Source organism: Sorex fumeus, unplaced genomic scaffold, assembly GCF_029834395.1.
Source record: "Sorex fumeus unplaced genomic scaffold, SorFum_2.1 ptg000193l, whole genome shotgun sequence".
NCBI classification, from domain to species: Eukaryota; Metazoa; Chordata; class Mammalia; order Eulipotyphla; family Soricidae; genus Sorex; species Sorex fumeus.
The window spans coordinates 182,307-197,151 of record NW_026606250.1 but is presented as its reverse complement, the minus strand read 5'-3'; the positions used below and the strand labels follow the sequence as shown (position 1 = coordinate 197,151).

Here is a 14,845-nt window from a genome sequence, read left to right as displayed (position 1 = left end):
TTTGAATGACAGACGGCAACTTCGGGGCTCCCCGCCAGGCGGGGCCCTCCGGCCGGCCAACACCCCGGCTCTTCCCATCTTGGCCCCCAGACCACCCGCCCGTCCCCCAGATCGTCCTCCGCGTCGCCCAGCCCCGCGCTGCAGACCCACGAGCCGCGCGCCCCCGGGGGCGGCCGGCCTCCCCGTTTCCTCCTGTCCCGCGCGCGCCCCACGGGCTGCGGTGGCGGCCGCCTTCGTGCGGGGACCCCGGACGGTTTCCGCTCCGGGCGACGGGTGCCCAGCCTTCGCTCCTCCCCGGCCCCCCACCCGCCACCACGCACCCCAGGGCTCGGGTCCGAATCCGCCCCCTCGCCCCCCACCCCGCGGGCGCCGCGCTCTCTGGGGGACACATTACGGGGTGTCCCGGCGAGAGCCGCGACCCCTTCCCAGGCCGCTCCCCCTCGCGCTCGCGACCGCCCCGCCGCCCTCCCCGCTCCCCGCACCCGGCGCCGGCGATGCCGCGACGCGCCCCGGCCCGCAGCGCCGGCCGCGGGGGCCCGTCGGGGCTCCCCGCGCGCCCCGGGTACCTCCTTGGCCGACTCCGGCGGAAGCGCGGCGCGCGGGCAGGTGCGCACGCTCGGGGTCGGCGGAGCGGGGACCCCGGGCCGGGGCCGGATCACGCGGCGGGGCGGCCGGCGGGCTCTGCGCTCCTCGCCCGGTCCCGACGCGGTGACTTTCCGCAGGTTGCAACAGTTGTCGCCCGGTGAAAGTTGGCGCGCGCGCCTCCGAGCCGCGCTGGGGATGCCCGCCCGGGCCGGCTGGGTTTGGGGGTGTTCTCTCTAGGAAGGAAAAGAGCCGCGCGGAGCCGGTGACTTACCCGTGCGGGGGCGCAGCCCGGGAGTCGTCGCGGGTCCTGGACGCCAGCGCGGAGGGGACCTACCTCGGGGCGTCTCCAGCGGGGCGCGCGCGCGAGCCCCCTCGGGCCACCTGGGAAGAAGCGAGCGGGGCCCTCCCCGGCCCGCGCCGCCCCGCCGCGCCCGCCCGCCCGCCCGCCCGCCGCCGCCGAGCGCGACCCACCTGGCCCGAAGAAAACGAGGAGAACCTGGACCCCGTCGTGCGCCATCAGTGCCGGCGGATGGGGATGGGCCCCTTCCGGGGGGGCGACTCGGGGGACTGGTCGCGGCGCGCCTGGCGCGGCTGGCAGCGGCGGGGCGGCCGGCGGGTCTGCGGGCGCGCGTCGGCCTCCTCGGGGTCCCGCGGGTCGCGCTCCTGCGGCGGCTCCTCCCCCTCGGCGGCGGGGCGCGCGCGGCGGCGCGGGGAGGCGCGCGGGGAGGCGTCGGGGCTGCTCAGGCGCAGGGCGTGCAGGCGCTCGGCGAGGGACTGGCCGAAGGGCAGGCGCGGCGGCACCGGGGGGCCGCGCTCGTCCTCGGGCTCGGTCTCGGGCTCGGTGGTGGGCGCGGTCTCGGTCTCGGTCTCGGACTCGAGGTCGGACTCGGTGTCGCTGTCGGTGTCGGACGCGTAGTCGAGCTCGGACTCGTAGTCGAGGCAGTCGGGCGCGGCGGCGGCGCCCTCGGGCTCGGGCTCGGGCTCGGGCTCGGGCTCCGGGGCCACCTGCGCGGCCGCGCGGTGGTGCGCGTTGAGGAAGCTGCGGCGCTGCTGGGCGCGCTGCTGGGCGCGGGCGCTGGACGTGGCGAGCGCGCGGAGCAGCGCGATGGAGCAGGACAGCCAGAGGAGCGCGGTGGCGGCGCGGCGGCCGATGGGCGGGCACAGGTCGTTGTAGTTGTGGCGGGCGCGGCGCCACTGCTGGGCCCGGGAGCGGCGATCCATGCTCTTGGGCGCTCGCCGGGGTGCCGGGCCGCCCTCGGGCTCGACCGCGAGCGGCGGGCGGCGCCGGCCAGGTGAGAAGCCGGGTTTCCCCAACTTGGCCGCGCGGCGCTCGCAGGCCGGGAGAGGCGCCTCGCCGAGGTCCTCTCGCCAGGCGGGCCACCGAGGAGACTGAGGCGCCGCGGGTCCGGCGCGGGTCTTGTGCGAACTTACGCGCCCGGACTTGAGCCGGGCACGTGCGGCGAGGGGGCGGGGGCGGGGGCGCGTCCCCGCGCGCGCGCGGCGCCCGCGCCGCAGACCCGAGTGGGCCGGCAGGTGGCAGGCGGGAACCTTGTTGGAGAGCCTCGGCCGCCGGCGCGCCGCGGCTCTTCTCTCCTCTCCGATTGCTCTCGCCAGGGTGCTCGAGGCCACGGACGGCCCGGGGGGCCGAAGGAGCGCACCGCGGACCCGGGACGGCCTGATGTCGTGGCCCCAGAACTTTCCACCGGCCGGCCGGGGGCGCCGGGACCCCCGCCAGGCCCCACCGCCCTGGCAGATGGCGTCTAGTCCCCAAGCAGACCTACAGACACACGGAGTGCGGCTCCGCCGCCCCCCCCCCCCACTTCTCCCCAAACAGCAGAACGGACCCCCCCTGGCCTGGGAAGCGAGGGAGGACCCCCTGGTCCGCGGGGCTACCAAACACACCTCCCGCTCGCACCCCAGGGGCTCCTCCGCACACCCGCTGCCTGCAGACTTGACCCGAACAATAAATACTTCTCGAAGGCCTGATTCATGCTCAGTTCTGTTCTAGGTGCCGAAAGTGGAATTTTAAAACGAAAGGGGGAAGTCTTGCTTCTAGAAAGGGGCTTGTGATGACCGGGGCTGTTGGGTGCCTTCCAACCCGGCCGCAGTTAGGGGTCACCCGCAGCCTGGACCCGGAGGCAGTGAGTCAGCTGACCATGCTTGGTGGTGCCCTGGAGGGCATCTCCCCGGCCCTGGAGGCCTCCACGGACAGCTCTGTGGCACTGAGCGTGTTGCCAGCCCCGGTGGGAAGATGGGGCTCCCCCTCGCCCCCACCGAGAGCAGGGTGGGCCGACCCCAGCAGGCCCTCTTCTGGTTGCTCGTCTGTTTTCCCCTGGGCAGACTGGACCCTCTGCAGCTGGTGTCCCCACAGGGACAGCGACCTCGCCTCAGGCCCAGCGCAGAGGTGCCGCAGGCTGCTTCCTCCCACCAGGCCCTGCCCGGCTTCCCCGCGCCCCTCGGGAGCCTTGGAGCCTGGAGTGGGCTAGTGAAGGGGCTGGTGGGCCCAGCCCTGCAGTGGCTGGCCTCGTGGCCGGCGTCTGTGCTCTGCTTGGACCCAGACTGGGAGCGGGAAGGGCTTGGCCCGGTGCCTAGAGCCCCCGTCACTGGGGGCCCCCCAGGGCCCTGCAGGGCTGGGAGGGGGTTCAGGCCCGTGGTTCCCCTGCCCTTTGGGGGGGTCTCACCCGCCCTGTTGCCCCCGGTTAGGCAGCCGCCCCACTGGTCCCAAGAGCAAAAGGGCCACGCTCAGGTGTTCCCAGCCCCGGGGGAGAGAGGGTGAGTAGGCGCCAGGGGCTCCTTCCTGGGAGACTGATGAGAGCTGCCGGCCTTGAGCCGCCTGGTTCTGAAGCGTACGGGAGAAATGCCGCATTTTTCAGGAGTGTTTGCTGCCTGTAATGGAGACAGCAGCCCGGAGCTGATGTGCTCGTACAGATACACTGACATTGCCTGCATTATTAAAAAATGTGCGTTACATAATATTTTTGGACCCGATTCTGCATTAGTAATGCACTTTCTTTGCAAGATGCATTTTAATCAGCGGGCGAACATGGAAGAAAACACTCCATCTCGGCCCCGGCCCTGTCTAGTCACAAATACGTCTCCGCGTACCTGGGGCTCGGGCTCGGGGCGGACAGGGGCCCGCGCTGAAATACTGTTCCACCTCGCACTTAAGCCGAGGCCGAGCAAATGGATCTGCGCAGAAAATGCTCTTTAAAATGCATTACGTGCGTGAGTTTCCAAAGTGCTTGCTGCAGGATGAATTTCAAAAAGGCGCAGGCGGTGGGGAGCGGCCCGGGCGCTCGCTGGCCAGGCAGCCCAGCTCGGCCGCTGCGTCTGCCGCGGGGAAATTCAGTGCGGGACCACCTTCCCCCCACCCCACCCCACCCCCCGGCCGGCTCTGTCGAGGGGCTCCCGACCCCCGTGGGCAGAAACGCGCTCACAGCCCCGCATGGCCGAGCCCTGGCCCGGGTGAATCCTGAGGGCCGTTTTGCCCCCCACCCCCTTAGAGGATTTTTCCTGGGGGAGGGTGGGCACCGAGATGTGCTTCTCGTTAGTTGCTGGAGGGTGGGGGTGCCAAGCCGCAGATTTGAGTTCAGGGCAGGAGACTCTGACAAGGCTCCGAGCTGGGCCCGGCTGCCCGGCAGTGCTTGGCACTTGCTCAGGGTGCGGTGAAATCAAAGGACAGATGACCGCGTGTTGGAGATGTTTTCTGCGGGACTCATGAGCCACTTGGGTCGGAACTTGATGCCCCGAGCCCGCCCGGGGGCCCTGCCACTCGCCTCTGAGTCCGAGAAAGGCATTCGGGGGCCCGAGAGGGGCTGGGGGCTTGGGTAGGATGTGCTTTTGCCCAGCACTGCGGCTATTTTGGGAGCCTTGGAAGGCACAAGTGGCAGGATGGAATGCTCGGGTGGCGGCAGTCTGGGGACATGAGCAAACAGGTGGACCCAGGGGGCCCCAAGGGCTGGCTCCAGGGTGCTCTGCCGTCCAGCCACCCCGGGCCGGCTTCTTGGAAAAGAAGCTAAAACAGACCTCCGGGCCTGGCCCTCACCTCGACTCACTCCTGTGCCCCAGATGCAGGGACAACTTGGGGGTCTGCGGGGGTCACACGGAACGGCACCAGTCTTGGGCTCCGTGCTCAGCCAAGCACAGTGTCTGCCCCCACCACACCTTTGTTATTGGGGGGGGGGGACTGGATCACATTCAGCAGTGCTCGGGGGTCGCTCCTGGCTCTCCCAGGGACGGACCCCGGCTCTGGCGCTGACGCACACGACGTCTTAAAGGTCTGCTGACTGCCACCCAGACCCCGGCGGTCACCCTGAGGGGAGGCCGGTTCTCTGGGAGCCGCTTGGAGGTTTCCTTTGCCTTCTTTGGTCAAAGCCCAGGAGTGGGCGTGGGGGGGAAGCGGGGATCTCTCGCACGTCCCGGGCACTGTGCAGGGGTCCCGGGGAGATGGGGGGTGCGCCAGGCCAGGCTGCACGCCACGTGGAGCACCAGCACACTCGCCGAGATGTCCAGAGCTAGAAGGTTCCACGGGACGGGCGGGTCTCCTGAGGGGCTTCCCACAGCCCTGGGAAGGGCTGCTCTCGGCGGGCCGCGCTCTGCACAGTCCTTCTTTGGGTCGAAACGAACCCGGGAGTTTCACGTGCTCCCCACACCGGAGAGTCTAGCCGCCCCCACGCCCCCACCCCAGCCCCTGACGCGGCGACCCTCGGGGAACGCCGTCTCGAGCACAGGCGAACAATTGGGGGAAATAATCGCCCCCCGGACGGGGCTGGGCTGCGTCCAGGCCATTGTTGGGATGGCGCGGTCTGCCCGCCTGCATGGGGGCCGGGCCCGGGCCCCCCGCTCCCGCCCGCAGCCTTATCGGCCGGGCCTTTTCCTTCCCTTCACTGTGTCTCTGTGGGGGCCGCCGGCCCACCGCCCCCACCTCCTGCCTACCTGCCCATTCCCACCGTCCTCGCCCTCCCCCCAGCGCGGCTGGTCCTCTCGTGACCCTCTCGCTACCCTCTCGTCGCTGGCCTGGCTCTGGCCTGTAGAACTCGGTCCTGGTTCTGTCCGTCGGCCCAGCCTGCTGCCTCCGAGTGCGCCAAGACGTCCACGGCCCACGGCGCTGAGTCAGGCCACAGTGCTCAGCCGGCCCCTGCGCCGGGAGCTCTGCTGTGGCCCCAGCGCTCTGGTTGAGGCTTCCACCTCGGGCCACCCCTGCACCCCACCTGTGCCTCTGGCCCCCAGCACTCAGAGCCCACCCATGTGCACACACGCACGCACACACTCACAGGCATGCACACACACACGCATGTACACGCACGTATATGCTCACATGACCCTACCCACTTGCCCACACGCCTCGTCCACCCAGCTCTCACAGAGTTGGGTGTTTTGGGGCTCGTCCGCCGAGTCGCCCCCTCAGACGGGCTCGGGGACCGGGCCAGAGCCCACGGGGGCGCCCCGGCGCCTGGCACCGGGTCTGGGCACCGCCTTCCAGAGGCCCCAGCCTGAGCTCTTCAGGGGATGTTGAGGCCGATTCCTCATCTCACTCACCGCCCCCCACCGCCGACTCACACCTGGAGCTCCCGGCGGCCAGACACGGGCCCTCAGAGCCCAGTCCCAGCTGGGCCCCCTGTGCGGGGGGTGGAGAGAGGCAGCGGGAAAGGCACTGGGTGGGGGGCAGCCTGAGAACTGACACCAGTGTGAGTCTCCCCTGTGGGGGACGGGCAGTGCAGTGGGCGGAAGCTGCATGAGGCTGGTGCCCCGGAGGGTGGGCACATGGTGGGCCTGACCCGGGGCTCGGTGAGGAAGCAGGTTCCCAGTGACTTGGGCTCATTCCCCGCCGTGCTCCCGACACAGGGCTCGGGAAGAGGTGGCGGGGTCAGAGGGCCTGGGGTGCTTCAGAGCAGGAGGCCCCCGGATGGGTTCTGACGCTGCCTTCTTAAAACTGAGACCCTATGCAGACAAAGGGAGACCGCACTCCTCTGGGGAATAGAAAGTATCAGAATAGGAGTCGAACACCCAAGGATAGTCGAGGTAAGTACCAGGAGGTCTGCTCCGGGGCTTGGAAGCCGGCAGCACATGCTGGGGGAAGAGGCAGCTCAGACAGAGAAGGGAACACCAAGTAAAGGGTGTTTGGAGGACTCGGCCGGGACGCGAGATGCGTGCTGAAACTAGGCTATAGACCGAACACTAAGGCCACTCAGTACCTCTATTGCAAACTGCAACACCCTTAAAGGGAAGAGAGCAAAAGGGAATGCCTTGGGCTGGAGCGAGAGCACAGCGGGGAGGGCGTGTGCCTTGCACGCGGCCAACCCGGGTTCGATCCCCAGCATCCCACAGGGTCCCCCGAGCACCGCCAGGAGTGATTCCTGAGTGCAGAGCCGGGAGGAACCCCTGTGCATTGCCAGGTGTGACCCCAAAAAAGGGGGGGGAAATGCCTTGCCACAGAGGTGGGGGGGTGGGGAGATGGGGTGGGGGGGTGGGAGGGATACTGGGATCATTGGTGGTGGAGAGTGGGCACTGGTGGAGGGATGGGTACTCGATCACTGTGTAACTGAAACCCAAGCACAAAAATTTGTAAATCTACAACTGTACCTCATGGTGTGTCACTAATAAATAAATAAATAAATAAAATCTTTCTAAAAATTAAAAAGAAAATACTGAGACCCACATGGGCGGTGCTGAGGGGCTTCTTGGCCCCTCACTTCTCCCTGCCCCCCCCGTGGCCTGGTGGCAGGTGCCCCCGTCTCCTGCCCCCCCCCCCGCCAGTCCCTTCTCTCTGCTCCCAGCGCTCTGCCCGTGTGGTTTGGGGGAGCTGTTCGGATTCATTCTTGTGTTGGTTTGGGGGCTGCAGCCAGCTGTGCCAGGGTCACTGTAGGCTCCGCACTCAGGAAGCACACCTGGCGGTGCTCCGGGGGGTTATCGGTTCCACCTGGGATGCCGGGGCTCGAGTGCAGCCTGCCGCGCGCAAGGCCAGGCCCCTCCCCCCCCCCCCCCCCCCCCCCCCCCCCGTCCTCAGGGCCCTGCTGTGCTCCGGCTGGAGTGACACCATCGGGGAACATAGCGGGGAGGGCGCCTGGCCGGGTTTCGCCCGAGATGGCGTCTTGGCTGGCCCTGGGGGTCCGGCTTGTCCTTTCCTCGTTGGCGCCCGCAGACGTGGCGGGCAGGCCCCGGGAACGCCATCCTGACGACTCTGTGTTCTTCGGGGGCTGCTGACCTTGGGCGTCGGGAGCTCCTGACATCGGCATCTCTATGTCTCTGTTTCTCTCGGGCTCTGCCCTGCAGACCCACACCCACCGGGGGGCTCCGGAAACTGCTACCGTGGCCCGTGATTCCGGCCGGGGCCCGGCCTGCGTGCCTGAGTCTGACTTTACGGGTTTCAGGCCGGCTCCACGACGCCTAGCGAACGTCGGCGGCCCCCGCGGGACTTCCCCTGACGCATTAGCCGCGGCCCTGCTCCCACCGAGGCCCCCAGCTGTGGGCTGGGAGCGTCTGTGCGTTTCCCCTGCGCGTGGTCGTGGGCTCATTCTGTTTCCTCTCGGCCACAGCGGCAGGGACGGGGCTGGCGCGGTGCTCGCCGGGTTCCGGCAGGGAGGGGAGCTTGTGCGTCCTTCTCCCTTTGATCTGCCCCTGCCCCGGCCCAGCGTGGACCCCGCTCCCCCTCTCCCTCCGGCCTTCCCGGGACCCCCCTTGTCCCTCCCTGGCACATGCTTGGCAGGAGCCGGGCCAGAGCGGCAGACCTGCGCGAATCCGGGCCTTGGCTTTTGGGGCCACTCCGGGTGGTGCCCAGGGCTCTTGCTGGCCCTGGTGCTCAGGGAGCACCCCTGGCAGTGCTCAGGGAGCACTCAGGGCCAGCTGTGTGCGAGTGCCCTCCCCCCTTTCTTCTGTCTCCAGTCCACCCTGAGAGAAGACCCCTTTTCTAAACCAGACAAAACTCGGGTGCCCGCTGTACCCCCGCATGCAGCCAGACACTGCGTCCCCCTCCCTGTGGCACACCTTGGAGAGGAGGCGGGACGGGGACGGAGCCAGAGAGCAGAGAGGAGGCGAGAACGTGGGTCTCACCGGCCCGGGTGGGGGGTGGCAGCAAGGTGTGGGCGGCAGTGAGACGGTGGGATTGGGGGTGGTGATGGTGGTGATGGTGAGGTCGGTGGTGCTTGGTGTGGGTGGTGGTGATGGTGGTGATGGTGATGGTGGTAATGGTGGAGGTGATGGTGTAAGTGATGGTGGTGGTGACGGTGAGGATGATGCTGACAGTGGTGGTGGTGATGGAGGTGAGGATCGTGGTGGTGGTGGTGGTGATGGTGAGACTGGTGGTGCTGGTGTCAGTGGTGGTGATGGGGGGTGGTAATGGTGGTGCCAGTGATGTATGTTGGTGGTGATGGTGGTGGTGGTGTGGGTGGTGGTGACGGTGAGGGTGATGGTGATGGTGGTGATGGTAATGGTAATGGTGGAGGTGATGGTGGTGGTGGTGGTGGTGGTGATGGTGAGATTGGTCGTGCTGGTGTGGGCGATGGTGTCAGTGGTGGTGATGGGGGTGGTAATGGTGGTGCCAGTGACATGTTGGTGGTGGTGGTGCCAGTGCCGTACATTGGTGGTACCGGTGGTGGGGGCAAAGGTGCAGGTGGCAGGAGGGTCAGTACAGAAGGGAGCCGCTTGGCAGAGTCCAACAGGGAGCGGGCCTCTCTGCTGGTGTTCCCAGCCCCGTTGGCGCCCCTGGATGGGAGGTCTGGGGTCCTGGGCTGGCTGCGGCCACACAGGCTGGTCACACGCGTCCCTCCACCCAGTGCCGTGGGGGGCCCGGAGGGAGTGAGGCATCCGTGAAGACGGCTCCGTTCCCATCCGCGCCCAGGCTAGGAGAGGAAGCACCCCTGGAGCCCCCAGGGAGCAGGCTGGGGGCCGCGGGTCTGCCTATTCAGGTCTGGGGCTCAGGGGTCCCGAGGCCTGTGGGGGTGCGGTGGGGCTATAGAGCTGACGGGGACTGAGTCTCGGGGGCCCGGGGATTCTGAGTGGGAGCGTAGCCCTGGAGGAGCTGGGACGCTGGTTCACAGACCCGGGCCCGCGGGGGGCGCTGAGCCGCTCTGGCGCCTGTGGGTTGCGGGTCTCCCGGGTGCTGGTGGTGTGGGGGGGAGGGGGAGACTGGGGGCGAGGTGGGCTCAGCCCCTCCCCGGGCCGCTGAGGCCGGGCCGTCGGGCCGTCGGTGGGGGCCTCGGTGGCGTGGTGGGTTCTTGTCCCCAGAACTCCACCTTCTACCCCGGGTCATTTCAGAACAGAGGGACGGGGCCGAGTGAGCACTGGCCCGGGCGGGGGGAGGCTGGAAATAGGACACAGTCCTGCCCAAAGCACCAGGCTTGGCCGCCGGGAGGCCTTGGCCAGCGGCAGGGCCAGGAGAGCTCGGTGGAGCGCTTGCTCTTTCTGCTGGTTGTTCAAAAAAGCCGGCCAAGTCGGCAGCCGTGCCCGCACTCTGGGGACGCAGCCCGGCGAGGCCTGTCCCCTCCGCTGCCCCCCAGGGCCGCCTCAGCCGCATGGCCTGGCGCCCCAAGCACAGGCTGGGTGGGGTTGGAGCCCACAGACATGGGGGGGTGGTCCCAGAGCCCCGTGCCGTGGCCTGGTGGGCTGCCAGGTGACCCTGGGTAGCTGGGTGGGGGGCTCAGGGCAGGCCCAGCTCGGTGAGGCTGGCGAAATGGCCTCCCTGAGCCGGGCAGGGCTGGTCTGAGCCTTGGTGAGGGGTGCGGCCATGCTGGCCCATCAGGCTCACGGCGCCTGACTCCCGCTGTCGGTCGGATGGTCGGTCGGCGGGCACACCACCTCCCCCCCGCCCCCCTCCCCCGCGCAGTGGTCTGATTTTATTTTTAAAGCTCGCGCCCCCTCCCCCGCGCCCCGCTGAGTGCTGCTTGGACATGCAGGAGGAGAAGCAGACGCCTGGGCCGACTCCGCGCGCCGCCCCCTGCCCGGGAGGCTATTCCTGGCCATCCCCGGGCCTCCCGGTGGGCCTTCTTGCTGCCGGGCACATTCCTGCCCCTGTCACCGGACACTCGGCATCTCGGGGCAGGTGGTGCTGGGGGCCCCGGCTCCCCTGCGCGGGGGCGTGGGCAGCCTGGGGCTGGCCGGGCGGCCCAGTGCTGTGTGGGGGGACAGTCCCCTTGTGACATTTGTCCCCTAACAATAAGTCAGCAGACGTCCATGTCCTTTTCGGCCTTTTCCGTGGCATTTCCCGGCGCTTCACAGTGTCTCTCTTCACACACGCAGCCAAGAGGCGGCCGATCAGTGAGGTGGGACCCCGCGGCCTCAGCCCCCTGGGCTGGGCCTACCCGCCTTGGGTGCCCCGGGCCCTCTCCTGCTCTCACTGGGGCCGTGGGGGGCTCTGGGGGAGGGCACAGGCCCAGGGCCACGCTCACGCGGGGTGGGGGCTGCAGTCCCGACCATCCCCAGGCTCAGAGGCTGCCCCCACGGCGAGACGGCAGGTGCAGCCGGGGCTGTGAGTGGGGGGAGTGAGTGGGAGATGCTGACTGCTTCTCGGGGGGCAGCTGGAGAAGCCCCCAGCGTCGTGGGGGGCTTGGAGGGGGCTTGGAGGTGTGGCGCTCAGGGTTTCTGCTGGCTCTGAACTCGGTCGCCTCTGGTTGGCCGCAGCCTGTGGGTGGGCGGGCGTGTGGGTGCCTCCGCCCCTGCCCTGTCTTGGGCCTTGTTGGGGTTTCTTTCACTTCGGGGACGTGGGGCCCCGCTTGGGGCTTGGGGCCGACTCGTGGCTCTTGGGGATCCCAGCGGGCGGGCCTGGGGCACCGAGGTAGGACCCTTGCTTGGCTGCGCACGCGGCCAGTGCCCTGCCCGCTGTCCCGTCCCTCCGTGCCCTGCGTGGCCAGTGCCCGTGTGAGTTGGGCTTCTCGGCCTGGAGCCCGTCACGACCCCTTTCCGCCCACGCTGCGGTGTCCGGATCCCGCGGGCACCGGCCATCGGCCCGAAATCCCTTCCAGCACACTTCTGAGTTGCCCACCCGCGGGCAGTGCTGACCCCAGTTCGAGGGCCTCCGGGGCTGCGTGACGGGCCGGCTTCGTGCCGTGCCCGGGGGCCCCCAGTGTCCAGCACATGCTAGGCCCTCTGCAGCTATTTGCTGAATCTGTTTTTCCACCCGTTTATTTTTAAACTTGCTGTTCTGGAATTTTCCGGGCACACTGGGTGGAGAGGAGGCCCAGGGCCCCCAGCACAGCTGCGGTGGCCGCCAGCCCAGCCGCTCCAGGACGTCCTCCGGCAGACCCCCAAGTGGGCCCGCACCCCGCTTCTCCTGCGCCTGTCGGGGCGGGGGGCTCGTGTGAGGCCAGGGACCCATGAGGGGTCTGCCCGCTGCCCGCTCAGGGACCCCCATGGCGAGACGCCTTTGAAAGATGTGCCGCCCCACGCCACGGGCACACGCAGGGCAGGGTGGGCTCGGGCTGGCTGGCGGCCCGGACGGAGGCGCCAGCGAGGGCACGTGGCCGGGGTCAGCCGCCCTTACGGGAAGCCGTGTCCGCCCGGAGCATGACGGGAGGAGCAGCTGAGGTGTTGGGTTCTAAGTGCCCGGGTCGGACGGGCGTTTTAAATGTCATAGGCCAACGGCTGCTGAGTTGGCAGCCGGCCGGAGGGGCAGGGGGATTTGGAGGACACTGTGGCCATGGCTCCATGGCTTAGCACCCTGGGGAGAAGCCAGGCAGGGGAGCGGCCTCGGGCGCCAGTGCGGAGGGTCTGGGGGGCGGGGGCGGAGGGATGGCTCCGACCCCCACTCAGAGAGGGGGAGCGGGGAGGGCGGCTGAGCTGGGGGCCCCGGCTTGGGCGTCCGACAGAGCCGGGCTGGACCCCACCCTGGCCACTGGGGGTCTCGTCCGTGGGCTTGCGTGGGCTGGGGGTCCTGGCACTTGTGGGACCATTCTTAGGGGTCCGTCAGACCCGCGCCCCCACCAGCCCAGAGACTCAGGGGGTCCACCAGAGCGGGGCACGGGGCTCGGCCTGGCCCGGTCGAGGGCCGACTGCCCCCTGTCGGACGGCCCCGGTGCCACCCCCGCGGCCACCTGGCCCGTCACTCAGCCGGCAGGGCCTGGCGTCCAGGGGCATTCGCACTTGCTTGCCCCGAGCTGGTGAGTGGCTATTCTTATCTCGGAAGGAATGACGGCCACCGGGATTAGCTGCCCAGCTGCTGCCCGGGGCCTCCTTGACTTTGCCGTGACTTTGGTCTCTGGGCCTGAGCTCGTGGCTGAGCCGCGTGGCCTGGCCGGGGACGAGGAGGCCGAGGGGGCCCCCGGCCGGGGAGCTGCCCCTTCGCGACCTGAGTGGAAGCGGCAGGGGAGGGTGGTTTCCACGGCAACGCCAACATCTCCGCAGCTCTGGGCACCGGGCCTCCCGCCCAGGGGCTTAGCGAGGCTCTGAGGAGCCCGGGGCAGGTCTCGGTGGCGGGGCGGGGGCGCTGTCTCGGGGCTCACAGAGCCATCCTGAAGGTGGGCAACCTGGCCCCGGGCCAAGGTCCGGGAGCTGGCGCCGCTGCCCCCCACTCGGCTGGACTGAGTTCACCCCCACAGCAGCCTTGAAGAGGGGTGACGCCCCCCCAAGGCCTTGGAAGGGAAAGTGGCGGAGCCGGCGGGCCCAGAGGTGGGGCTCGGCTGGAAACGGGGGGCCCAGGGAAGGCCGTGGGGGCCAGAGCCCTCGGAACGTCCTCCCTGCCCCGGCCCGGGCGGGGGTGGGGGTGTGGCCACAGCGGGCAGCAGTGGCTTCCCTCACTTCACCACAGTCCACTGTGACCCCAGGGGGCCGGTGGGCCTCACTGGTGAAGAGGGTCCGATGAGGTGTCTCTGGAAGTGGCACTCTGGGTGGGTGGGGGGAAAGGTGGGCAGGTGGGTGGGTATGTGGAGGGAACGATGGAAGGATTGGGTGGAGAGATGGATGGGTTGGTGAGTGGGTGGATGATGGATGGGTAAGTGGGTTGAGTGGGTGAAGGGTGGGTGGGTGGAGGGGCAGGTTGGTAGGTAAATGGGGGGGAGCATGAATGGGTGAGTTGAGGGATGAATAGATGGTAGATGGAGGATAAACAGGGATGGATGGAAGGATTGGGAAGAGGGAAGGATGGATGGATGTGTGGATGGGTAGAAGGGTGGGTGGGTGGGTGGATGGATGGATGGATGGATAGAAGAATGGGTGGATGGATGGATGAATGGATAGATGGATGGGTAGAAGAATGGGTGGATGATTTGGTATAGGGAAGGATGGGTGGATGGGTAGAAGAATGGGTGGATGGATGGATGGATGGATGGATGGATGGGTAGATGGATGGATGGAAGAACGGATGGATGGATGGATGGATGGATGGATGGATGGATGGATGGAAGAATGGATGGATGGATGGATGGGTGGGTGGGTGGGTGGGTGGGTGGGTGGGTGGATGGATGGAAGAACGGATGGATGGATGGATGGATGGATGGATGGATGGAAGAATGGATGGATGGATGGATGGGTAGAAGGATGGTTGGATGATTGGGTAGAGGGATGGATGGAAGGAGGGTACCTGGTTGTGTTAGCGTGGTCAAAGGTACTGTAGGGCTGGAGCTCTAAACTGAGGGGTCAGGATGGACTTCCATGGCCCACCCATTCCGAGGGAGGTTTCTCAGAAGGGTTTAAGGTGCCTCTGGAACCCACATGGCCTCGGGAGCCAGGAAGGGCGGTGACAGTCAGGGAGACCCCACCGGACCCCTCCACGCCCCTTCCCCACCCTGGAAGGCTGAGGTCATCTCTGCCCTCTTGAACTGGGGGGGCTGATTCGTGCTTTCCTCCCTCGGGTGGCCCCAGTGGGGGCGTCAGTGTCTCCCGGGGGGCATGTAGGGTCTCTGCCTGCTTGGCCACCCGGCCACCTGCTCTGGGTGCAAGTGATGGGTGGCACAGGTGCCCCAGGCCCTGGCCACTAGGTGGCGCAGCTGCAGCGATGATGCCCAGAGTGCTCCGGGCACCCGTTCTCGGGAGTGACTGGGCAGGCGGGGGCAGCTCTGGCCCAGGAGCTCAGCGCCCTTGTCCACGGGGACGGCGGCACATGGGAGCTCTCGCTTCCTGTGGGGAGGCGTCAGTCGTAGCCCCAGGTCCCAGCCCTGGGGCCGCTCGGGATGGCCCTGAGGCCCCTCTGCAGCCGGCCCCTCATGCGTCCATGGGTGTGGGCCTCCCGCCAGCCTCTCCGCCGCCCCTTCCTGCTCCGGGCTGGGCCTGGGACCCCCATCTGGGCAGCTCTGTCCGTCTCCTTCTTTGGTTTCTGTGATTTGGGGGCCTCAGC

At 68.4% G+C, this 14,845-nt stretch overlaps 1 protein-coding gene across 1 annotated transcript; it reads right to left on the bottom strand.

The window, feature by feature from the left end:
- Nucleotides 1–650: 650 nt before the first annotated feature.
- Nucleotides 651–2,006, bottom strand: LOC130017428 (neuroendocrine secretory protein 55-like). The gene is made up of 2 exons (XM_056108142.1): nucleotides 1,057–2,006; nucleotides 651–818 (listed from the first exon to the last, which is right to left on the bottom strand). Exon 1 carries the CDS (start codon nucleotides 1,804–1,806, stop codon nucleotides 1,102–1,104), a length of 705 nt encoding a protein of 234 aa, XP_055964117.1. The 5' UTR covers nucleotides 1,807–2,006; the 3' UTR covers nucleotides 651–818; nucleotides 1,057–1,101.
- Nucleotides 2,007–14,845: the final 12,839 nt, after the last annotated feature.